General features: G+C 46.1%; 1 protein-coding gene across 1 annotated transcript in view; it reads right to left on the bottom strand.

The window, feature by feature from the left end:
* LOC119385426 (ATP-dependent translocase ABCB1-like) overlaps positions 1-26,720 on the bottom strand; it is a 132,463-nt gene that overhangs the window by 20,090 nt on the left and 85,653 nt on the right. The window contains exons 14-18 of the mRNA XM_049413986.1: positions 25,077-25,154; positions 17,926-18,009; positions 12,982-13,185; positions 3,002-3,102; positions 2,340-2,480 (exon numbers count right to left, since the gene is read on the bottom strand). Coding sequence (XP_049269943.1) covers positions 2,340-2,480; positions 3,002-3,102; positions 12,982-13,185; positions 17,926-18,009; positions 25,077-25,154 — 608 coding nt within the window. The remainder of the gene's footprint in view (positions 1-2,339; positions 2,481-3,001; positions 3,103-12,981; positions 13,186-17,925; positions 18,010-25,076; positions 25,155-26,720) is intronic.

The raw sequence follows: 26,720 nt of genomic DNA, 5'->3' as shown, positions 1-26,720 counted from the left end.
TGAAGTTTTGCGGCGCTGACAATCGATGCAGGAGCGAACAAACTTCTGCACGTAGCGGTACATTCCTCGCCAAAACTACCGTTGGCGAATGCGGTGGTAGGTTTTCGATACCCCAGAGTGTGCACACTGCGGATCAGAGTGGAACGACTCGCATATGTGAGAACGCAGACTGCGGGGTATTACTAGTAGCCACTGGCGACCGTCGCCGTCGTAATTGCGTCGATGGAGGAGGTCGTCGCGAACGGCGAAGTGGTGGGCTTGACGACGCAATGCGCGAGAGGATGGTGTGGCCGATGGATCGGTCAGCAAGTCTATCAGTGAGGCAATCCATTGATCCTTGCGCTGTTCGGTAGCGATGGTGTGAACGTCGATTGAAGCTACAGCTATGTGAGACACTGAGCTGTGGGCATTGTCGTCAGGCAAGGGAGAGCGGGACAGGGCGTCGGCGTCAGCATGCTGGCGTCCGTTGCGGTACAGCACACGGATGTCGTAGTGTTGCAGGCGAAGTGCCCACCGGGCGAGACGGCCTGAGGGATCCTTCAAGGACGACAACCAGCATAGTGCATGATGGTCGGTGACGACATCAAATGGGCGACCATACAAATAAGGTCGGAACTTCGTAAGGGCCCAAATGATTGCCAGGCATTCTTTCTCCGTAACGGTATAGTTGGTCTCAGCTTTAGTAAGCGTACGACTTGCATATGCCACGACGTATTCCGGGAACCCAGGTTTGCGCTGCGCAAGGACAGCGCCGAGGCCAACACCGCTGGCGTCCGTGTGTACTTCTGTAGGGGCCGTCGGGTCGTAGTGGCGTAGTATCGGAGGAGACGTCAACAAACTACGGAGCTTTGCGAAAGCGTCATCGCACTCTGACGACCACGAATTGAGGGGCCCGTTGCTGCCAAGGAGCTTCGCCAGCGGCGATATAATAGTCGCGAAGTTGCGGATGAAGCGCCGAAAGTAGGAGCATAGTCCTACGAAACTGCGCAGTTCTTTGACCGACGTAGGTTTGGGAAACTCTGACACGGCCCGAAGCTTGGCTGGATCGGGCAGAATTCCGTCCTTGGACACCAAGTAGCCCAGTATTGTCAGCTGCCGTGCTGCAAATCGGCACTTCTTTAGATTCAGTTGTAGCCCGGCGTCGCTCAAACGCGTCAACACATCCCGTAGGCGTTGAAGATGCGTGGAGAAGTCCGGGGCGAAAACTACCACGTCGTCGAGATAACACAGGCACGTGTGCCATTTCAAGTTGCGCAGAACGGTATCCATCATGCGCTCAAAGGTCGCGGGCGCATTACACAGCCCAAACGGCATGACGTTGAATTCGTACAAGCCATCCGGCGTGACAAAGGCTGTCTTCAGTCGAGCGTCATCAGCCATGGGGACTTGCCAGTACCCTGAGCGCAAATCAAGCGATGAAAAGAATTCTGCTCCTTGCAGGCTGTCAATGGCGTCGTCTATTCGAGGTAGGGGATAAACGTCCTTACGGGTGATCTTATTTAGTCGTCGGTAGTCCACACAGAACCGCACAGAGCCGTCCTTCTTCGCAACAAGAACGACAGGAGACGCCCACGGGCTGTTTGAGGGTCGAATAACGTCGCGGCGAAGCATGTCGTCGACTTGCTCGTTAATTACACGACGCTCTGCTGGAGATACGCGATATGGACGTTGCCGCAGTGGTGGTTGAGCGCCAGTGTCGATGCAATGGGTGACAGCAGACGTGCGGCCGAGAGGAGTTTGCGCGACATCGAACGAAGAACGAAATTCTTCCAACAGGCATAAAAGCTGGGAACGCTCGACCGACGTAAGGTTGTCAGCAATCGAGGAACGAAATACATCAGCGGATGCCGAATCAGATGTGGAAACAGCACTGAGCGTACGGGAGCTGGCGCAGTGCGTGTCACCCGGTGCGTCCATAAGTTGTGCGTCTTCGAGGGGTTCCGCTCTGCCGAGACATTCCCCTCGCACCAACGTAACCATGAACGGGGATGGGTTGGTCACAAAAATATCCGTGTCGCCCTGAGTGATTTCCACGGTCGCAAATGGCACCAGCAAGCCTTTCCTAGTGAAAACGCGGTCACATGGAGAAAGAAGCGGCGACGATACTCAACAGCGACAGTCGAGGCGGGGCCGACTCTCAGCGCGAGTTGCGTTCTCTTCTAAAAGAGCCGAAGAGGGCGACCCACTAGGAGGTGTTCGAGAGGACGACCCATTACCAAGTTCGATCGCTTCGCTACAGTGTTCAGTATTTCTAAAGCATGACTTTGCTACGAAATGCTCGCTTTTTGCGATGCCTAAGGAGCGTTTGATTGCACATATTTGAACAGCTTTTGTCTTACTTGAGCAGGTTTCCGAACTGGAGGTCGCATTGTCCAACGAGGAGGCTACCGTAAAGCAGCGATGTCGCGTACGCCATTGAAGGGATGCACTGCGCCACGCCGAAGGTGAATCCGCGCACGATGGCCTTGCGCTTCATGATCCTGAGCCAACAGAAACCGCTCAGTTGTCCACGAAGCCAAACCATATTTGTGACATGAAAAGTTATCGTGCACAATACACAGGGCAAAGTTTAATACCCGAATAGGACGAAGCTAAGACGACCATGACATCTGGCTGCAAACTTGATCTCAAGATTGAAGGGTTAATTTCTAATTTCCATACATTGGTTCGTTCTCGTGAATGTGTTCTGGTAAAACAGTTTGTAATGTGATAATTCTGTGAGCACATTGAAGCATCAGACACAAACATAAAGCGTTTTTTTGTGAATTTCCAGCCCCCTCTTACCATGTTTAGCAGAGAAGCATGTTAAAGGACACACACAAGCGCTAACTTCCTACATTGTTTATTTGGGGGCAATTCGCAAATTTACACATGAGACGGCACTGTTCTCTAGATGCTTAGCTCTTGTGCGTGCCTCTTCTTGTGCGGGTCTTAAGTTCCAACAAGACAGTCTCGCTATCGTGCGCAATGAGAAAATCATTAAAAAATGTGCCATACTTACCTCTGCGGCTCTGCCAGCGACAGCATGTAGTTAGCGCAGAATACTTCCTCCTGGTGCAGTGAGGCCACCGTGCGGATGTTTTTGATGGCTTCCGCAGCAACCTGCGACGCAATATTGGTAGCATTCTTTAACTTGGTTTTCCATCATAAATGTCGCTCTCTCGGTTACACACATTCTTTAACTACGTGCTAAGAGAGTTTACGCGTATATCATACGAGTGTCTGAATTTTTCTTAGCTACTAACAGACGCGATATTCCGTCCCTCTGCATTGAACTTCGTTGAGTAGGCAAGACCAGTGTTACAGCTGAAGGGGTGGTGCTATGAAATTTGTGCTCTTAGGCGCCTTTCCCTGCGTTGAGCGGCGTCGCTGTCTCTGGCGTAACCACGCGAATGAGCACCTGCCACAGGAATTAGGCAAGTCCCACTACCGTGTCCAACGAAAACGATGTATGTGCCACAGGAATTGGGCAAGCAAAGAAGACGTGCGTCGGTCGAAGGCGCTCTTTCACCGTCGCTGTGCAGAATAAACACACAGAGAGCCTCCGAACAAGTACTAAGCCATGCAGCAGGCCCTGAAAACGACCAACCATGACTCAATAGCGCAGTTCCGAAAACATCACGGCGTCATTGACAAGGCAGAATACATTTCTCTGCTCCGAGTGGGTGCTCCTCATCCCACCCTCATGCTACCCCGCACCGTGCAGCAGAGGTGGGTGCATTAGTTTAACCCATTGGTGGCATACCATCTTAGATTTAAACATGAATATTGAGATAGTGCTTCACACGTAGCATGTGCCGCTTCCATCCTATATTCGAAAATGGAACTTCAGATGGTGCTTGACACGTACGCATGTGCCGATTACGTGGTGGAAAATGTAAATAAGCTAAACTGGGGTATATCCAATCTGAACCGGGCAGAGAAGGGCGACATGAATTAACGTAGGCACTGAGACATCTGGGTGTAAGATTCCCAATGCGATTAAATAGTGGTATGCAACTGTACATACACACATGTTTCTTTCAAATTGTTTGCCTCAACTTATCGCAAAATCAAGACACCTAAACAGCTGCGCTCAGAATTCGCATTAGGCAGTATCGTAATCGTCGGTGAACTTTTTCGCAAACGTTTCTTATTGCTCCAGGAAGCATGATACACGGTCCAAGATTCATGTATTCTCGCTAAATAACTTCGTATCGCCTTATATATATGAACGACTTTCGGTTTCGTTTTCTGAGCGCCGAGTTGGACAGTGACGTCACTGCGTAGGAAGCTTGAACGCATGGGCCCACAAAGCTGTGACGCTCGCAGTGCTGCACCGTCTTCTCTCGCACACATACGTGAGAAACCGTCCGGGCAGGGGCGGATTATCCAGGGTTCAAAGGGTTCAAATGAACCGGGCCCTCCGGTTTTAGGGGGCCCCCCAAGGGCCAGAAAAAATGGCCGACCTCGTTGTTTTGTTCGAAAAAGTTGAACCCTCCTGCTGGATTCCCCCGATAGAAACAGATTATCTATTTCAATAATCAATATACATGCTTCTAAGAAGTGTTTCGTTGTATAACGTGCATAATCTTGAAGTCAGTTCACAGTTTTGCAGCCTGTGGTAAAAGCCTTTTACTCACCCAAGACCATGCATCGTGCAGAGGGAAGGAGCTGATCCAGCGGATGGACACATAAGCAGCCTGACGACGATTTTAGCAGCTCGGTCCAACACGCAATGCGAAGGCGCATAGAGAGTTGTTCCTGAGCAAGGCGCTCTTTTCAATGGCTTTAAAGTCAACAGATTCAACGAGCATGGTCGGGGAACCAACTTCATCGCACACAGCGATGAAAAGCCCAGTTCTCCAGGGACGAGCACCCCGACTGAGACAGATCAGCCATTGCCTGATGAGCGTCCTGGCATGTCTATGGATCCCGCGGACTGGTTTCCTCTGCGCGTAGCCACTGACAACTTTTGGGTGGCACAAACCCGGGATGTCTGTGAAAATGCTAGAAACATGCAGGGTGATTACTCTCGCTCGTACTTTCAGCCAACTGACGCGGTACCGAAGGGCTACCGCCGCCACTTCAAGCAAGAAATGTTCTATGCTCACCGCACCAACGGCGAAGTATAGTCTTGCGCGAATAGCTGCTGTACAGCCCTTCCAAAGGATCTGTATAATGCTTTCTTTGTACTCTGATGTCAGCGAGAAGGACCAATTTTCGGAACCAGATGGGTTCAGTTCATGGAACAAGGCATATGCAAAGTTAAAGACACACGAGGAAAATGAGTGTCATAGACAATGCATGCTTGACCTGTGCAAGCGCAGAACGTCGGTCATTCGATCCTATGAAGAGCGGTGATGTCGATGTCAAGGGATGTTAGCACATTAATGGCAGTCACGTGTGTGTACACTGACATGGTATAAATGTGCCTTCTTCACAGAAATAAAGATCAGTTGTAAGTCAGCGCCTGCCGTCGTCTTGTCTCCCTTTTGTGTTCGTCCTAACATTCGCGCTGTTTTCCCTCCTTTGAAGAGCACTGCTTGGAACGGGCAACTTCTTCAGTTTGAAGAGCACTGCTTGGAACGGGCAACTTCTTCGGAGAAGTGTTCTTCACCGCGTAGTTGCAGTGGTAATGTTATCCAATGATTTACTCGGGTCTCCTCAAAATGGCAACTTCCTTGGGTGTCTTGAACTGATCGCCAAGTTTGATCCTTTCCTTGCCGCCCATATAAAGAACTTTGGGAACATTGGACGTGGCAAAACATCCTACCTCTCCTCTCAACCATTGTGGAAGAGGTTGTAGAAGCCCTCGGAGCTGAAGTCCGAAAAAAAAAATCACTTGCGCCGTTGCGAGTGCGAAGTACTTCTCTCTCTTTCAGTTGATTCTACACCTGATTAGAGTCGGAGGGATCAAATTACAGTGGTCATTCGCAACGTTGCTAACGATGAGCCTGCAAGAACATTTTCTCGGATTTTTGCCCATAACCAGTCACAAAAGGGAGATCTCGCGAAGACAACGCTCGACCTCTTAGAAAATCTTGAAGTTAACTTCCAAGATTGTCGTGGCCAGTCATATGACAACGCGAGCAATATGGCTGGAAAATACTCTGGCATGCAGGCGCATTTGAAGAAAATCAATCCACAAGCAAATTTCATCCCTTGTGCTGCTCACTCTTAATCTGGTCGGGGCGCATGCAGTAGATTCTTGTGGGCAAGCCGTTAGTTTTTTCGGGCTTGTACAATGTATATACGTTTTCTTTGCCGCGTCTACTCGTCGCTGATCTGTACTCCAGGCTCATTTGAAACAAAACGACACAGCGGTAATCCGAAAGTAAATCTCAGACACGCGGTGGTCAGCGCGAGCGGATGCAACGAGGGCTCTCGTGGCAGGTTCTAAGGAAATCAAAGCCGCCTTGAATGAACTATCCGAAGATCCTCAAGAACGAGCAGAAACGAAGCACGAGGCAAAATCTTTGCCGAAGGCAATGTCGACATTGGAAAGCGCGCTGATGGCCGAGTTTGGGAATAGAGTTTTGCAGCGCTTCAACGCCACCAGCAAGGCACTTCAGAGCCCCACACTTTCATTGAATGCTGCCGTCAGCCTGATGAAATCATTGTGTGATTATGTAACCGGCTTAAGAGAGAGGTCTGACGAAATTGAAAAGCTTGAGAAGGAAGCGTCCGACAACGCTTCGTACAAAACAAGCTCGCAGAGAAAGCGAAAGCAATCTACACAGTACGACAGCACTGCAGGCATAAGCACGCCAGAACCCCAAGATCCTTCCGCAAATTTCCGCTGTGAAACCTTCTTTGTCATGGTTGACAATCTCGTACACGCTCTCACATCCCGCTTAAATGCTTACACCGAGGTCTGCTCGCAGTTTGCTGTTATTACAGACTGGAACTGTATTTCACCTGCGCAGATACGCCTGCAGGCAACGGACCTCGTGAAAAAGTACCTTTCTGATCTGGCTAACACAATTCCCGATGAGCTTGAAAAGTTCATTTCACATGCGAGCAACGAAGGTTGTTCTTCTGTGGCAGACATGCTGAAACTTCTAATTCGTGAAAAGCTTGAAGGTTCTTTCCCTTATGTCCATGTGGCTCTTAGAATATTTTTGTACTTAACGGTCACAAATTGCACTGGTGAACGATCGTTCAGCAAACTGAAAGTGATAAAAACAGGCTTCGATCAACGATGACCGACAGCCGGCTCAGTGATTTGTCACTGCTGAGCGTAAAGACGGAGGTTCTTAGGAGGGTAAATGGTGAAGAGCTCATCAACAAACTGTCTCAGCAAAAGGCACGAAACCGCTTGTAGAAACGTACATACCTTCTTTCTCTACTTAAAAGCATAATGAAAACAGAGAACATGTTAATAGTAGGGGTGTGCGAATATTCGAAATTTCGAATATTTTTCGAATAGTGTTTGCTATTCGTTTCGATTCGCACTGAAATTTTACTATTCGAACTATTCGAACTTCCCAAAGACAAATGCAGTCAACGTCCGGTTGAAAGTAACCCCTTCAGATTTTCAATACGCTTCACCTCATTACACTCTCGTATTGCGGCAAAGCTGCCTTTTAAGCTCCGTTTTGGTCGAACTTAGCCAGGAAACAGTCCGGTTGGAAGTGGTCCCTAGATTTTTTAATATGCTTCACCTCATCACACCCCCGTATTGCGGCAAAGCTGCCTTTCAAGCTCCGTTACGGTCGAACTTAGGCAAGAGACAGACAACGTCTGATTGGAAGTGGTCCCCAGATTTTCAATATGCTTCACCTCCTCCCACCCCCGTATTGCGGTAAAGCTGCCTTTCAAGCTCCGTTACGGTCGAACTTAGCCAAGAGACAGTCAACGTCCGTTTGCAATTGGTCCCTAGATTTTCAATATGCTTCACCTCATCACAACCCCGTATTGCGGCAAAGCTGTTTTTCAAGCTTCGCTACGGTCGCAAATGTATTAACTCAAGAAAACTCTGGTTCCAATATGGAGATGAAAGATGTGGCAGAGTTGGGGGCTCAATTAATGCTGTTTTGGACCTGAAATTTGGGCAGGAAGTCCGAAAAATCGGACGCCGAAGCTTTTTAGCATCCAAAATTTCAGATGTTCTTATATATCGACGTCTACGAGACAGATTTGGAACTCCGCACTTGAAGGGAGCACACCCTTGTCCACCACATCAGTTGGCCTTCCACAGCAGTTGAAAGAGGAGGAGAGGCGGAGGAAATGGCATCTCTGCCTATCACGTGTAAAGTGTTGTCGGCAACACTTTGGTTGCACCAAACCATGTACATAAATACAATTCGGCCTCTACATTGCCTCACTCTTGATAAGAAAGACAACTATGAAATATGACCCCACCAGCGCTTCGTCAACCTAACGAAAAGAAACACTTTCATGTTGCGATCTCACAAGAACATACTTAGGGATTCTCTGCAACTTTTTCTGTAATTTCACTTCGAATTATTCGAAAAATGTTTGAGAAATATTCGAAAATTATTCGAAATTATTCGATTCGATTCGCACTCAATCTTTATTATTCGAATTCGCTTCGCACCCAAAATTTTGCTATTCGCACAGCTCTAGTTAATAGGTATACACGCCCCATTTTAAAGTTGCATTTCTGCGAAAGAGTTCACCAATTTTCTACACTGTGTTTCAGAAGAAATATTTCGTAAAAATATCAAGATATTCCGCAGTTTAACCGCAGAAAAGATGTGTGCAATGAATGTGTTTCCTCCTCCTATAGCGCTATGAAAGTGAATATTGCCTGCAAAAATGTAACCCTATTACATGTTTAAAAGCGAACGATTTGTGCATAAATGAAAATGTGTGGTCGTTTTTCCAGTCTTGTTAAAAACGTTTTTGTGAAAGTTCTACATGGATCTCATTTTTTATAGGCACCACCTTTTCCGAAAGATTTGGCCCACCCCCTTCCCATATTGAAAATATTTTAATTTTAAACCATCTGTATTACTTGTTGTGATCAGTAGGCATATACAACATGCATAATAGCACTATGTCGAAATGCTGCCTTAGAAGAGCTTAAATGTGTGTTGTATGAAATCAAGAGTAGCTAGACGATTGGTAGCGTATTTACTGTAAGTACGTACGAACAGCTTCTGAAAAAGGCCCACACCTGTCAACTTCGACAGCGTTCGCACGCAGGCAACCAAAGCGTGCGCTACCGAATCAGTGAAGCTGAAGCAGATAGAGGAAGCTATTTTTCACAAAGGCGCTCCCCGATTTTCGAGGAAAGGTTTCCTCTCTTGAAATAAGGGTAAACAACGCTATAGGTTAAGACGAATGGAAGAAACACACACGGTGCTTGGACTGCACTTCTAAGTGTCATATGCATTCCTTCTCTTCGTCTAAACTTCTCGCACAGTTTAGTCTTCTTTCGGTATGATCCAACGAACCAGACAAATCTTAGTGCTGTCCATGTGTCTTCGTCTCCTGATATAGTTAATTATTACGATGGCAATCTCTCCACGTGCTCCGCAAGAAAGAAAACGCCCAGGTGATATTAAACACTCCGGAGAGGCTTAGAATAAATAGGGCTTGTGTTCTTTGCGGCTAAATCTAAAAAGCGTCAAGTCTCAAGCATGAGAAGATGACAAAGCGGGAAAGAAAGGGGGCGGGGCGAGGGGGAGGGGCCCCCCTTATTTTTTTTGAACCGGGCCCTCCGCACTGTTAATCCGGCCCTGCGTCCGGGTACCTTCAAAACTCGCTAAAATTCTCAAAGAGAGCATTAGCGTGTACGGAATTTCGGTATATGCAGAGACCATTGCGGACTACCGCGTTACCGGAAGATGGTATGGCCATCTTGTGACGCTTCGTGCAACCACAATTATAGGTGCGTTCTTTTGTTTCCGCTGAGTGACCGAGGCGAAAAAAAAATGTTTCAAAAGTGAACAAATTCGGAACGACGTCGCTGGCGAGGATTTACACCAGCAGAGATGTAGAATACATTATATTTCTGCAACAACAATTCTGTATTTGCCTACATTATATTTCTGCAACAACCATTGTGTTCTTGCCTGGTATGTATTATGTACTCGGAATGTAGTATATATTCGAACGTAGTATATACTCAGATTTCGTCCAATTTAAAAAAAAAATTGTTTAGTGTTCACTTCCTGCCGGGACACTGTTAGGAATATTTTCTTGCGAAAAGGTATCTCATCCTTTGGCAAATGGCTTGTTTCAGGCCCTTGATTCTCTCCTTAGTGCTGATTGCTTTTTTGATATTTTTGCTAAAAGCCTTCGAGTCCGAACATGTACAAGAGTGTTTGAAGAAATGTGTGCGAAGATGATCAAAAACCAATGAAACGGAGTATTTGCTCGCTGTTTTCATAACAACTTTTTCGGTGGTGGCAGACATCCTAAGATAATTAGACACAGCAATTACAGCATCAAATAAAAAGCTGATTAACTTCAAATTAGCGTAGGCGGTGGTTGGGTGAAATGGAAGAATTGCGGTCCTTTCTGTGAAGAGGCCACTGCTGCTTTGAGATGTTGAAAAATCGGCCCCTGGTAATTATTTTGGAGCAATGAAATGCAAACAAATTCACCGGCGAAACGAAAACTCTGATGAACGAAACTAGCAGACGACTACAATGAAGTCACTGTTCACGACAGCGATTGCAGTGGTGTTAGTTCTTCTGCGTTTGTTAGCTTATGTGCGCCTACGTGCTCTAATCGCAAGCGAAACCATACAACCACGAAGCGAGCTCGATTGATCATTGGTACATGGACGCTCCCGCATTCTCCACGTCTCGGAAGCCTATGGCAGTTGCGCTATTCCGAGTTCCGGTTTCGTCTGCGTAATTGGTCAGATTTGATTATTCGCTAATAATTGCTAGCGGTTGCTTTTGCGCAATCTGAAAGCGGCAACAGACTTTTCGAAGGAAGGATTGCAATTTTCCCGCGTGACTCGACCACCTGTTCACACTAATTAAAAAGTTATTTACCGTAATCAGCTAAATTACTGTAGTAATTATTGCCGCTACTCATCATAAGATGCCTGCCGCCAGAGAAAAATAATTATGAAGGCAGCCTGAAAACATGTCTTTTTTGATGATCTTCGCACACATTTCTTGAAACACCCTGGATAGAAGCCGAAATAGCCGCAGTTAATCCCAGCGTACTAAACAAGAATAATTGAATTCTCTTACCATTCACCATAAGGCTTTGCTAATAACTGTTGTTCAACAGTTCCCCCTGTGGCAGCTGGCTTACCACATAGTTCACGCTTAGGGTCACGTTTCTAATTATATAAACGACTTCCCTTTTTAAATTCTGTCACCGTCAAAATATTTGCCGACGACTGTGTAGAACTACCGCTAACTCTTTTGACACTGCAGTGATTCCAAAGTAACCTCGGTAACCATTCTCGCTATTTAATAGAGCTAATGAAGTGAGGATGAGAGATATGAGGTTGAGGAGGAGAGAAAGGAATGAACAAAAGAGTATCATACAGAAGAAAGAAAGAAATACGGACAAAGAAAGGGAAGAAAGACAAAAGAAAAAAGAGATAAAGCGAAAGAATCAAAGAGAAAGATAGAGAAAGAGATTGAAAGAAAGAGCAAGCGAGGAATAGAAACAGAGCGAAAAGAAATAGAGGAAAGAGAAATGAAGAAAGAAAGAGATAGGATCAAAGAAAGAGAGGAAGAATAGATGGAGAGAAAGAGATACAAACAAAGAGGAAGCGGGAAAAAGAGAGTGAAAGAAAGGAAATAAACACAAAACAGATATAAAGAGCGAGAAAGAGAAAGGAAGAAACAGATGGCAAAAGAGAGAAAAATTAGATGAAAAAAGCAGAGAAAGAGAAAGAAATAGAGGAAGAAAGAAAAATAAACGGAAACAAGGAAGGCCGCCCACTTCCGCTGTTCCTTCAAGCTTGGTACCACTACTGCGAAGCTGTTTTGCTTTTTTTCTTTACAGTAAAGCTGGATTATAGAGCACTCATGTAGATCATATTTAGGGTTCGATTCTGGCTCGAGCCGCCATTAATATTCTTTTCTTCCATTGGAATATTTAACCTATCGACAATACCGCCGACCCCGAATTTTCTGTGACACGGGCTCCTTCATAATGTCGCCTTAAGATTTCAGAAGTCTGGGTTGATAAAGACTACGAATCCCCGCCCACTACGGGCCGCGGTACACTGGTATCGCGGGTATGTACTGCAAGTGAGTTGTTGAAATAGTTTTGGTACGTACGCGACGGGAAAGGCACGTTATTGATGTCATGACCTCAGAATTGTGTTCGTGATGCATTCGCGTCTTCGTAGGCCAATTTTGGTGTATACTAAGACGGGAAGGCGACCACGAGAGCGCCAAGACGTAGGCGCCTGAGATAGATAGATAGATAGATAGATAGATAGATAGATAGATAGATAGATAGATAGATAGATAGATAGATAGATAGATAGATAGATAGATAGATAGATAGATAGATAGATAGATAGATAGATAGATAGATAGATAGATAGATAGATAGATAGATAGATAGATAGATAGATAGATAGAAACGGCCAAAGTGCCTGAGGTTCGCTAAGAAATGCTTCGCTTCTAAAATTCGTCACACGCTTGCTGGCGTCGCTACTCTGTGACGGCTTCGCATGAAATTGCTTGGGATCTGCGGAATTTTTCTTAGTAATATTTTAGAAGCATCGCCGACTAAGTGGTGTATGCACTACAGTTCAAAATTCAAAGCACGACCTTCGAAATCAGGAAGGATAAAACTGAAGGTGTTCATTGATGGCACGGACACGTGTGGAATGGTGGCAGCAACTGCAAGATAGAACTATTATTGGACTCATAAGGAACACTACACGCATGCCAATTGTGCTTCCTATCATTAGAAAGCATGTGCCTCCTGTCCATTTTTGTTCAATTATCTTTAATTATCTCTCTTAAGTCGTAAGAATGAATTTCCGCAGAAGAAATTCAGTTTTCAGCTTCGTACGGGAAAGGCAGCGGCTTGTTTCACCTTTGTGGAGTACTCTAGGGCCTGCTTGGAGGAGATGAGCTTCCCGCGCAGCATTCGGCTCTCCAGGTACGTCGAAAGCAGCACCAGGGGCACGAAGGCAAGTACGATGAAGCCGAGGTGCCAGTCCCAGTAGAAGGACATCACCAGGCACGCAATAAGCGCCGAGAATGCCTGGCACATCGACGTCAGCTTGCTGCACGTGCCCTGAACAAAGTTTGATGCGTGTGCTTAACAAAAAGAATTCTTTTATGACAACTTACTTCTATGACATATGTTATGACAACTCTCCTAATTTACCTTGAAGCATATCACGAAAATTAGCTTTCGCTCCGTGTTGCATGAGACTTTTGGCATTGAAACGGGACAGAAGTTCAGCGGGGGACAGAGGTTTGAATCGATGAAAGGTGGTTGAACACGTTCTGGCCAAGGATCCAACGTTCCCACCCGAGCGTTTGTATGAAGACAAGTCCTGTTGCCGGAACAGTGGCTCCAGCGACTTTCGTTGTTCTACGACATTTATAGAATCGGATATAATTTGTAAATTATTAAAATGTCCCCATTATCCGCGCTCTGCATTTGGGTCTTCTTATATATCAGTAGTACGAACGAGCACTTTAGAATCGAAACTTCTAAGATATTTATTGCATTGCTTCGAAGGAACCCATTATATTAATTCGAATCGAACAAGTGATTGTTACACCTCCAGAGATCTTACCTATCTTTTGTATATTCCCTCAAGGTGAACACGAACAACGAGCACCTCCCACGCTCAATTTTCAATCACTTGTCCAGTTCTACAATTTTTCACAGCCGTCCAGCCGCGAGACAGCGCTACGCACTCCGTGTGAGGGGCCTAGCTGAGGAAATGGGTCTGTCACTCTGTAAAACCGTTAATGGCTCCGGCTGCATATCTGCCGCCATGGTAGTGGCAGCTCATAGAACGTGATTTATCCTTCGAGGAAGTTACGAAACACGCGCCTATTGCGCATATCCGTACATACTTCCGTTCCTCGAACTGCAGCACAAATACACTTTTCCTAAGTCTAACACCTCTGTGTTCTACGCAGCGGTCGGTCCATCTTTTTTCAGATACCGGCGCTTTGCACCCCAATACAAGCATTTTCACAGCAGAGGCTTATGCGATACTTGCGGAAGTTAAGCACATAAAAAAAACTAAAGATAGAAGGTGCTGTGATATATACGGATTCCTTATGTGTAGTGAAAGCTTTAAAAACTCTGAAATTCAAACACAGCAATCCTGTCCTCGTTTCGCTATACTCAATTTTATGCACGCTCTACTGAAACAACATGTCGTAGTGTGCTGGGTGCCAGGGCACCGCGAGGTACAAGGAAACATGTTGGTGGACCCGTTAGCTGCATCCGCCCACGAAAATGCTGCCGATACATCCACACCTATCCCTGCGCTTGACCTAAAACCTGTCTTTAAACGAAAGCTCAGGGCTTATTGGCAAAGCACATGGAATAGGCACACACAAAATGAACTGCGCACGTTATAAAACCGCAACTTGGTAAATGGCCGCCAGATCAAAGTAACGCCGCACAGAAGTTACACTTACCAGGCTAAAAATAGAACAAGCACACAGTACACGCACATACGTTTTGTTCGGTGGCGATCCATCCATGTGCGACAAGCGTGGTCAACCACTTACCGCCCTTCACGTCCTGATCCAGTGCAAGGAACTAGACGCTATCAGAAAAAAGCACTTTTCATTACCCTAGAGACAGCAATTTCCACTCGATCCTTCTATGTTCATCGGTAGGGATCCGCTTTTTACATATCAGGCACTGTCTGCTTTTTTAAACGAGGTACATAGTTTGCATGTCATACATCAAGGCGATCCGTAGCACGGCCTCTCAACAGAGGTCGCTGCTGCGGTGAACACAGTAAGAACGCACTTGCCTCCCGGCCCTTGGACTCAAGGGCGTTGACAACGCATTCGTGCTGACGTCATATCTTCATAGTTTTATCCTCACCACCACTAATCATTCATCTTCACGACACATATTTCACGCCGCGCTCATGATTTTAATACTTATATGTTTTACCCGCCTTGACCGCGAGGAATTTCAAGGCTCCTATATAGCCACTTACCACAATCATTCTTCACATCTTTTGTCCCATGGCCTGGCGCTCTTTGGCCATTTAATGGCCTTTGCGCCATGAAACACGATACATCATTATGTGATCGAGTGTTCCCAGTTTCTCAACGCTTTTAAGGAAAAATAATAAAAAAATTCTGGAACGTAATAACCCCAAACCTTCTTCATCATCCCAAGTGTCCATTTACAAAGACGGCGTACTTCTTTCACCATCATGTGCTGCAACGGAACTAAATGAACTTTTTGGTTTTGTATTCACAGATGAAAATCCCATTCCGTACGACGTTAACTTCACGACTCTAGAGCCGGCTAATACCAAAATATTGAACGCGCCATTGAAAGGCTCCCAAATAATTCGGCACTCGGCCCGGACGGCATCTGCACCAAAATGCTAAAAATAACAAGGCCTGTTATTTCTCACATTCTAGCAGCTGTTTTTCAGCAATCAATTGATAGCGGAAGCGTACCAGATTCCTGGAATATTGCCGACATCACTCCTATTGTTAAATCAGGAGACTCCTCTATGCTTTGTAACAATAGACCAATTCCACTAAGAAGCATACCGTGTAAACTTGTAGAGGACATATTATATGCAATTATGACATCTATCCACTAACAACTACTTCTTACCAAGTCAGCAGAGTTTCCAGCACGGCCGTTCATGCGAAACTCAACTATTTGAACTAATAACCGATATTAACGAAGCCATGAAAAATAAAAAGACATTTATGCTCGATATATTGATTTTGCCATACCCTTCGACAAGGTATCCCATAACCACCTAAATATGAAACTCAGCGCCCTGAACATCAACTCTAACATCTCTAATTTGATTGCTAATTTCTTGTCTGATCGCTACCAGTCTGTTTTGTTAATACTTTGTCTCCATTAATAAAGGTAAAATTATGTGTTCCGCAAGGTACCGTGGTAGGGCCAATCCTATTCTTTACGTCAACGATTGGGGATGACAAGTAACCACTTGTCATCCCCAATGTGACTTTTTGCAGACGATTGTGTCGTTCACAGAAAAATGACTAACCATATCGATGTGAGTGCGCTGCAGTCTGACATTAACCAACTCACCCGCTGGTGCTATCAATGACAAGGAATGAAAATTAATGTCTCAAAAGTGAAGTACAATCAATATCCAAGCACTACAAACCCCGAGCTGCATTCTTACGTGATTAACAATATGGAAGTCGAAAATGTGTCTACAATAAAATGCTTAGGCATCCATCTTACACACAACCTCTCATGCAATGCTCATGTTGAGGCAATAACTAGTAAGGCTTGAAGAGCTCTAGGATTCATTAAAAGTAATTTGTACTCTGCTAACCAGTCCACCAAACTCCTCGCATACATAACTCTAGTTCGCTCAAAAATGGAATACGCTGCCCTTATTTGGAATCCTAACAAGCAATACCTAATTCATAAACTTGAGGCCATCCAATACAAAGCAGCCCGCTTTATCACAGGAAAATATTCACGGGTCTATGGCATAACAGCTATTAAAACGTAATTGAAATTGCCTGCACTAGAAAAGCATAGGCTTATCGCACTACTGTCCCATTTCCACAGGCTTGATTTCAGTTATTCATCGTTCTTACAGTCACAGATTAAACCAGCTCGTCTCATTTTTCCACGCCTGGATGATGCATACAGAATACAACCCATCTTTGCGCGTACTAACTTCCGTCGTGACTCACCACTGTTTCTTGCGATTTACCATTGCAATAAACTTCCAAGCGATGTTGTAACTGTGTGCGATCAGGACACATTTGTTAGCAAATTAAACGAGATGTGGAATGTAGACGTGTAAAATTTTGTAGCTTTGTTTTGCCTAATTTAGTTCCAATATTACCGGTATTATTGCAGGCCCTGTTTTATGCGTTACTGAGTGCTACATTGTATTATCATGTTTATTTCTATGCGGACTTCTGCTTCTTGCATTTTTTTTATTTTTCATGTTCTCTGTAAATATTTCTTTTGTGAACATAACCCTACAGTATTGTACCTACCCCCCCCCCTGCCACCCTATGTAATGCCTGCACACATGGGAACTTAGGGTATATGAATAAAAAAGTGAGGGCCACAACAAGCAACACCACCTATCGTCGAGAGCCAGCACCTACAGCGGGAGCCTATCACACTCTCTCCACAGCGCCGCCGCGCAGTTCGCACACCTCTCTTATTCTTCCACCGTGAATCTAAGTTCCAAGGGAAGCTTTTATGCCTCACAAAGAAGTGTCGCAGGTGTGACCGCAAAAAAAGGAAAAAAAAGAAAAGACGGCCCCCGCGAGTCTACAGAAATTAGGGTGTACACAAATAACGCGCTGGAAGATGCGCCAGCCATATGCCTATTTGCGTGCGCCGTTTTCCCATAAGTGATGCTCCCTCGATCGCAGGCTTGCCGGCGATCAGCCGCTTCAGACACGGCAATTTGATCTTTTATCGTAGTTATTGAGGTGACTTGTCATTTCACGTTGCCACATTTCGTTGTTGCATGGATACGACCGCATGACCGTTGCTGTTCCGTAAGTATTGCGCTGCTAAATATGTGGATAATGGTCCTATTTCCGGCCCGGATTAGGCAAACAGTTGGGAAGGGGCATTTCGAAATGAGCGAGAAAGAAGTACGCCACGCACGCACACGCCAAGCATATTCCCCATCTAGGGCAAGCTTGTGTCTTCAAGTTTTCTCATGCTCACGTAGACTAGCATTGTAGGAGTGCCGCCAGGAAAAAAAAACTTCATTATGCATTGAACCGAGAAAGCTCGACCTCCCCGTTGACGTGTCTCTGTCCTGTGCGAAAGGATACTTACTCCGTGAACGCGAGCCGTGTCCGTTGACAAGGAACCGAGGAGAGCGTCGGGCGTGTTCTCCAGTTCTTCGTACCATGCCAGATCCTGCGAGGACAATGAGGACCTTTGTTTACTTTGCTTGCTTCACCTATAGTGTATGCAGGCAGCACGGACATTGATTACCGAACTATAGCAAGATTGCTTCTCTGAATGTTGGACAAGATAAAGCGAGAAGCATCTGCTTAGTTACAACAGCTGCTTCCGCTGGTGACAAGTTGGTAAACGTATGCAACGGAGCGACGTTTATTACAGCATGATAACGTGAGGCGGGAAACACTATCTTTGAACATATCAAGAAAACATTGCCGTCTGTGATAAGACTCCTGTGAGCATGTGAAAATGTCCCTGCATGTAGCACGGAACTCGTGTGAAAACTACCGAAAGTTGCTCGCTTTCTTTTCCGCAAAGGCGTAAGCGCGACAGGTATTGGTCAATTAACTGATCCCAATTATATCATCAGTGTTAATATCACTTGTCATATCAAGTAAAATAAAAAAATGTACTTTTCTGAATAAGATTTTTGCTGAAAAATACCACGAAAGTGCTTCTTTGTTCTCATTCGGTGTCTGTCGACGGTCTTTTGCTACACTCATGCGAGATGAACACTCGCGTACCACTTGCATGTTCTTTCAAACACTACGAGCCTGAACCGAGCACTCGTACTGTACTTAGTCCACGGTGACTAAACAAATGAAGCAAAATTTATTGCACTGTATAACTCAATGAATTCAAAACCTGCCGAAAATTGCTGGCTTTCCCCTTTGCAGTCTGGCCGCCAGGTACGTAAGTAAGTGCGGACACCAGCTACGTAAGTGCAGCGTAACAGATGGCCTGGCAGCGAACATGTTGTCATAATAGTGAATAAAAATCACACCATCTCCGCTAAAGAGGAGCATGAGGCGATGCGAAACAGCGTTTCGGCATGTCGAGCCCGCGTTTCAGAGGGGAAGTGGAGAGGGGAGGATAGTGGAGAGGGAGAAAGTGGGAGAGAGAAAGTGGAGATGGGAGGGGGAGACGGGGGAAGGGGAGAGCGGAAGGGGAGAGGGGGAAAGTGGGAGAGGTGGTATGCGGAGAGGGTGCGCGCATGCGCAGTAAGGGTGGTCACGCCGCACACCACCACCACAACAACCGGTTTGAACTCCGCCATAAGATGTTTCGCATCTAAAAAACGCGTCAACTAGTTCTCGCGCTGTCCTATCTAACTGGGGCAAGTATGGCACACTGTGCGGGTGCCCTGCTTGTCCCAGTTTATTTTAGTGCAGTTCTTTGTAGTCATGAGAAGAAGATGGCTTTTGTCGTCGAGTCGTCTTAGTCTAATGCTAAGGGACCCTGTGAGTTTTTTTGAACGAATAGTGGGACTTACTCTCCGGGAAGTTCTTCTCGCAAACGTAGTGATGAGGCGTGAGCTCTCGATATTTCCTTGGTATGGCATTAGCCCACGCTTTTAACCTCACCGGGTGACTAGGAACTTTGAAGGCAATTACCTTCTCCTTGCAGCATGCGTACCCACTGTTGCAGTTCGGCACGACGCATTTCCGCCCCATCCTAAAGGAGCACTGGTGGAAGTATGCAAAGTGCTCTTCTTTGATCACGGAGCAATACTAATTTCTCTATGCATTTGTTGCGGCGTGAAAAGCGCCCCGCAAAGATCGAGAAGTCAGCGCCGCCGGCACAACGCGAACGCCACTGAGCGCGCTAAAGCGACAGAAAGCCTGCAAATCGCAAAGGAGCGTGCGACAGCTTGTTCGCATGAATTGGGAGCTTTTCGTCCCAAGGCCACTTACGGAAGCCTGCGCACAACATGCGAGTGAGGAGCCCATGCGTGCGACAGACGTCGTTTGCTTGGGGGCCACAACTAGCAGCTCGTTTAAAGCGCTGTACGGTCTATATTTCGGGGAGTATCTGTTAGTAACTGCAGCTACAGTATCTCTTTTACATCTACCAATTGATGTTACAGACAGATATCTGAGAAATTTTACATTGTACGAGGTGGTATCACGCTTTTTTTACGTCGCGTCCTTAGAAGAGCATGTAAACGATGACAACCAGAGCCATATATACCCTTCGGGAGAGTTTGGCGATTGTTTCATCTCGCCGCTCTCCGAGCTCCGCCCCAGCGCCGCCCTCTTCTCGTGACGTAATCCCTCTCTCCTCACCGGCGGCGGCGGGCGGCCGTGGCGACAGCGCGGCGCGGAGTCCGGCGCTGCCGCGACGGAGAGACGCCGGCGCGCCGCACTTACACGATCGCTGAGGAGCGCGCGTAGGTTACGAAGCTCTTGTGCGAAGCCGCGCGTATTCAAGCGTGAATTTGTTGCGTGCGATGGGCTGCTGTCGCGCGGGTGGCTGTTCAAACAGCAGCGCGCAGGGTTTCCGCCTTTTTAGGCTTCCGAAGGAAAAGAAGCGACGACGCCTTTGGATCAGGAACATAAGACGCAGCAAATGGACCCCGACCGACTGCTCCGTGCTATGCGAGATACCTACTTGAGCATTTAGTTTGAATATTGCTGGTATAATAAACAGCGTATCATTAACACAAACTTATTATTTGTTGTGCAATGGGGCCCTTTCAGGTGTACAAACTTTAAAAATAATTTTGTTACGCTGAAAAAAAGAAGTTTTATGGTTCGCGTTTCGATCGCTTGGGCAGATTGAAATTTTGTAGCGATCACGCTATAAGTGTCAAGTGTGATGTGTTGCGTTTACGTAATTTATCGCGCGTTCTGAGCACGAGCTTGGGATGTTACCGTGATGTTGTGAGGGGAAGATTTATTTCGATATCGCAGGTTACCTGGCATGTGTTGTACGTTACGTGGTCTGCGTTTCTGTGGCTGTCAGATTGTGGTGTCATTTACCGCTGTGTGGCCGCTTGTGTACATGCTACAAGTTTCACGTTTAATTCGCGCATGTAAATTAATCTGCGCCTCTGTGCTAAGCGAATGTGCCTTGCGCTTTTTAGTCATGCACTTATAGTGCACGATGTCTGTGCTCGTGCAGGAAGCTCTTCCACTATAGCAAGGGGCCCTTATGTGCTCGATTAAATTTCGTGATTAGGAAGTATAGAGCGCGAAGAAGTTGAGCAGAAAAATGATTTTGTAAAGTAAACCAACAGGATGTCCGCTATCAGAATAGCTAAACGAGGTATTGTTTCCATTTAACACGCGCCTACTGGGGGCCCTGCACCTGCTCTGACGAAAACCTTAGATGCCTCAGCAAACGCGAAAATTGACCGCCGGCGTCCGCAGCGTCGGCGTCCCGCGTCGGCGGCGTCGACAGGAGGGATGTCAAAAATCATTACGTAATGACGTGACCATACGACTAAAGATTGCGCCGTCATCATGACGTCGAATAACGTGATTTCACGCCATGACATCAGCACATGACCAGGTGTGGTGTAGAAAGATTGCAGTGCCTCCGATCTTGGAGGCAGTGCAAAACGGTGTTAGGTCGCAAAGCTTTCGAGGGGGGGGGGGGGGTGAGGAACAATACATCAACTGAAGAAAAGGAAGACGGCTTTCGCCTTCGAGTGGTCTTAGGCGAATGCATAAGGGACCCTGTGAGTTTTTTTTTGTCTCTTATTAGAGAGGTTTAGTGCCGGGGACTCCAAGCCGCTTCCTTATTCACCCTCTTACGTTCCCTTGTACTCTCAGCCGCACCCATGGACTATACAAAGGAACGTAAGGGGGTTGCATAGGCAAGGCTTTTGGGATCCCGGCACTAAAATTCTCTAAGAGGGAATTTTAGGGCTCGAGATCCCTAAGCCGCTTGTGTACACCCGCTTTTGTGGCCTTAATATAATTACGTGCGCTGGTATCCCTGTTTCCTTTAAAAGCAGAGCTGTTTAAGCTTGGAGAATCCCCGTTAGTGGCGAATAAAAATTGTCATCATCATGAACCGGCACGCAATCCGTCCTCTTCTTTCTCTTCTGCTTTGCTGCCAGAACACGTGCACAGACTTTACCGGCGTGGTATGCAATGATTCTCACGTAACACTTGTCACGTGACATGTTCCAAAAATCACACCTGTTATATATGCTCGTCACAGAGTCACATCACGCAATACCAATTTTGGTGTATATCAATCTGGCGGAACGGCCGCCATCGCACCATGAGCGTGGCACGTAAGTCATGCTGTACATGACACGCGTGTCATGATTTTCACATTAACTCCCGTTATTTATGTTCGTCACACAGTGATGTCGCGCACTACCAATTTTGGTGCATATCAAGCTAGCGCAACGGCCGCCAGCGCACCATGAGCGTGGCACGTAAGTCATTTTATACATGACACGTGTGTCATGATTTTCGTATTAACTCACGGTATTTATGTGCGTCGCACAGTCATGTCGCGCAATACCAATTTTGGTGTATATCAAGCTAGCGAAACGTCCGCCGGCGCAACATGAGCGTGGCACGTAAGTCATGCTGTACATGACACGCGTGTCACGATTTTCATAACTCCTGTTATTTATGTTCGCCATACACTCTTGTCAAGCCATACCAATTTTGGTATATATCAAATAAACGAAACGGCCGTAAGAGCACCAAGAGTGTGACATGTAAATCATGCTGTACATGACATGCATATCATGATTTTCATGTTATGACCAGTCATTTATGTTTGTCATACAGTCACATTATGCCATACCAATTTTGGTATACACCCCATGAACGAAATGGCCAGGAGAGCACAAATTCGTAGGCGGCTAGATAGGTAGATAGACAGATAGATACGCTCAAAGTCGCAGAAGTTCGCTAAGAAATGCTTTGCATTTAAAAGAAAAAAAGATAGACGCAGACCCTCAGCTCTTCATAGCTCGAAAAGTCACCGATGATCACGATACTCCCTCATGCGAATTCTTAGCGCAGCTTTGTGTTGAGGGAACGCGAACTGTGAATTTCTGGCTATCCGCATTGGAACATTCGTTACGTATTACCACAGAAACTGCCAGTGCTCGAGTGCTACGCACGCCACTCTGTGCATTGCAGGCGTCATCGACATTCCCGTCACGACAAGCGAGACAGTAGCAGCGCACCCACTAGCCCTGCATGCGCACGAGCTCCGACCGAAGGGCGAGCACGCATGACGGAGGATGAAAGCGATGTTAGAGGCTAGTGGCTCGTGATATCGACAGAATCCACGTTCGCTGTCTTTCGTCCTCGTTCGCTCTATCGGTTACGCCGACGACGCCAACGGCGATGCCGAACAACACAGGAACAGGCGCCTAAGCGCTGCGCTCTAAAAGCACAGCGCGTATCGTAGAACGTCGTGGACTCGAATCTGCGTGCACAACTCAGTTTAACGATGATTTGGACACGTCTAATTCACTCCATATTTTTCATTAAATTTGTATAACAATGTTTCTGCACAATTTCACTTTCGCAATTTGTTTAGGAGTGCTAGATTTCACGAATGAATAGCGCGTACATAGCCTCAGCCGTGCGCCCGTCGCGCGGAAAGACTATATATGGCGGACGCCGCCGGAGCGGAGGCGTGGCGGTGACGTGAACAGCGTCATCGCCGCGCCGCGACGTCACTGCCCCGCCCATTCGCCAGACTCTCCCCATCGACGGCTCTGATGACAACAAGCCGGAAGCGTCATCTGTCGTGCTGCGGCGAAAACCGCATTTCCTCCGTGACGCTATTGCACCGTCCTCGCGCGCTGCGGCGGCCGAGCTGTTTCCCTTCCTCAATTACTTCAGTGTCCGGATGCGCCTATACATATAGACGCGTGCGTAACAACAAGCCAAAAAGATCAATGTACTCGCACGGTGGCTTTCGATGCCACTTGTGGGAAAAATTAACCGTACTTTCAAAACGCCTGCCGCGCGAGATGCTGACTAAAGAAGCTACAGCAACGAAAAAAATGTGGGCCCGACACGACACTCCCTGCATCGTTTTCTTTGACATTTCGCGACACTTTCTCAACGATGCAGCAAATGGCAAATAATAATTATGTTGAAAATGCTAAACATGCTAAATTTGGTCGAGGTGCCAATTGAACGCCGAATGAAAACTTTGCCAACAACTCTCCTGTTGAAACGGTATCGTCGATTAAATACTTAGGTGTTCTCTTGAATTCCAATCTAGAATCGAGTAATCCTGTCGAATTAATCACTAGCAAAGCATTTAGTAAGCTTGTCGTTTTAGAACGCCGCCTCCGTATTGCTACTTCAGACACTAAACTTCAAACCATCCCTAGAGTAAGCGTCTAACATATGCCATTGCAAACATTAAGGGGTTGACTTCTTTCCAGTCAGATTTACTCTCCTTCCTTAGTGTGCAGTCCTGCCATGCTGCTGAATTGTTCGATTCTAAATATTCATTTAATATTTGTATTTATTTGGTGCTTGTCCTGGTACCTTTTAATATGCCGTGTATTCATTGATCACACCTATAGTGATGTAGCCGACCTTGTTTTATTGCATTGTGTTATTACTATTAACTATGTACTGAAATATTCTAGTTTGTGTGTGTCTGCGTATGTTTTGAAATACTTGTTACTTAATTCCTCTATTGTAGTTTCCGTCATTCGTTGAACGAATCGGACGCTTACCGTAAATTAAATGAAATTCGAAAGTTCACCGCTTCAATTTCTATGGTTAAAAAACAAGTATTTCTTCACGCACGATTGAAAAACGACAAGCACAACGCTTCTTCCGTTTGTCGAGTCTGCTTCGTAACGTGTGTCCTCCCTAACATTTCTGCCCCTGTAACTGTAGCGCAGTTTTTTAATCATGCAAAACCAACTGCAAATCATGCAAATACTTCACATTGCTTTCTTCACGTATGTGTACGTGCATTCACGATTCACGTAGGGCAAATCGGACAGCCATAATTCGTTCAAAATGAGTGGAATGTCGCAAAAATGTTGCATCGTTTTCCGTTATATCATTATTTATGTAACTGCCCTTTTTGTTCAAAGTACGACACAAGGTTTTCGTTGTATGCTATGGATTTCACAGTTTTCGCGAGCTCACTGACTCGGGCGATGTCACGCCACCGTTATCACTAAGAATAATCACTGGACAAGCTCGCAGACATAAACAATGTTAATCTACGAAATGGAGCGCCGGGTGGCCGCGAGTTGAGTGCACATCGGGGCTTTCCCTCACCTGCTTCATCATAGCCGAGAAGGTCATGCTGCGCAGCCTCCGAGTCAGGTTCTCGCCGACCACAGAAAAGGTGAACGTCTGGGTCAGGCAGAAGAATGAATGCGGCAGGCCGTATAAATTTGTGCACTCTTAAAATAAGTAGCAATATACCAGGAACTGCGCCGTTTAGTACTCCCATGTCAACTTCACTACGTCTCACTTAAGTTTTGCAGCTAGAGATATGAAATATTGTGTGTATATATATATATATATATATATATATATATATATATATATATATATATATATATATATATATATAGGCAGGCGTCGTGGTGGAGTGGCCGTAGCGTTGCAAGTAGTCAAGTAGATCCTCCGTGAGAAGTCAACGTTGTGACTTCTAACGGAGGATCTACTTATGTATATATATATATATATATATATATTATAAGAAGTACTCTGCTTGCTCATTACCACTCAGCATGTGCAGGGCTAGTAAATGTTACTCCGTGCGTACGGCAGAACCTCAATAACAACCTACAGATAATCAGGCCATGATTCTTTGTAGCCATTCAACTGTATTGAGGTAATGATAACATACATGCGAAAAAACGCCAGGCCTGAGCGGAAAGTGCAGCACAGTCACAGCGAAAGCTGGAATAGCGGCATTTCTAGAGCCCGTTATACACTCTCTTGTGGCTACTAATACAAGTACATTAGCAACGTACCCACTACGCCACCCACCACGACATTAGCACCCACCACGACATTATCCGTTATTGTGCGGAGAAGCAAGGTACCATCTGTGAGGCATTGTGTGCGCTTAGTTATTGCGGTGGCTGATGACGATGAAGAATTATGGCTGAGCCCTTTGTAATGGGTTGGACGCTTTAAACGACCCACTAGTTACGTAATTCGTATTGTGTGACGCCCGGTCGTTATTTAACTGTCCCACCACGCTTTATAACATACGTTAACCGGAGAAACAGAGAGCCAGAGAGAGAAGGAATTAACTTTATTGAGAGCCCGAGGAAATGGATCATGGGAGCCTTACGAGCTTCCTTGGCAACCAATAGAAGAGCACTTTACAAGAACCCACAACGCTATAAATCATCATAATTTTTGTGAAGTAGGGAAGCAGCCACTATGCAATTCTTCATCATTTTGCGGAGAACCGTAGTACTCGCTAAACACCTGTAAGGCATTATGTGCACTTTGTTGATACTGTGGCTGATGACGATGAAGAATTATCGTAGCGGCCTTTGAATTGGGTTGGAAGCCCTCAACAACCCACTCGTTGCGCAATTTGCATTGTGTGACGCCCGGTTACAGAATTCGCGTTTGTGTGACGCCTGGTTGTTATTTTACTCTTCTACGACACTACATTACATATGTTAATGTGGTTCCTTCCCGACATGAAGCCTGTATAGGGTCTTTTTGCAACGCAGTGTCAAGCACCGGGATGGCCCTGAGGTAGAACACTGGGCTCCCACGCAGAGGGCCCAGGTCCGAACCTCGTTCCATCCTGGAAATTTTTTCTTATATCCTTTTTTTTCTTATTTCGTGCGATAGTGGTTACGGACACCGGCGGCAGCGGACAACTATGGTGCCAAAAACGGCCGTTGAAATGATCTCAAAACAGATTTCGCTGTAAAAATTCAAGTG

This window comes from Rhipicephalus sanguineus, chromosome 3 (genome assembly GCF_013339695.2).
Source record: "Rhipicephalus sanguineus isolate Rsan-2018 chromosome 3, BIME_Rsan_1.4, whole genome shotgun sequence".
Taxonomy (NCBI): domain Eukaryota; kingdom Metazoa; phylum Arthropoda; class Arachnida; order Ixodida; family Ixodidae; genus Rhipicephalus; species Rhipicephalus sanguineus.
The sequence above is the reverse complement of the archived record's forward strand: the minus strand, read 5'-3'. Positions and strand labels throughout refer to the sequence as shown.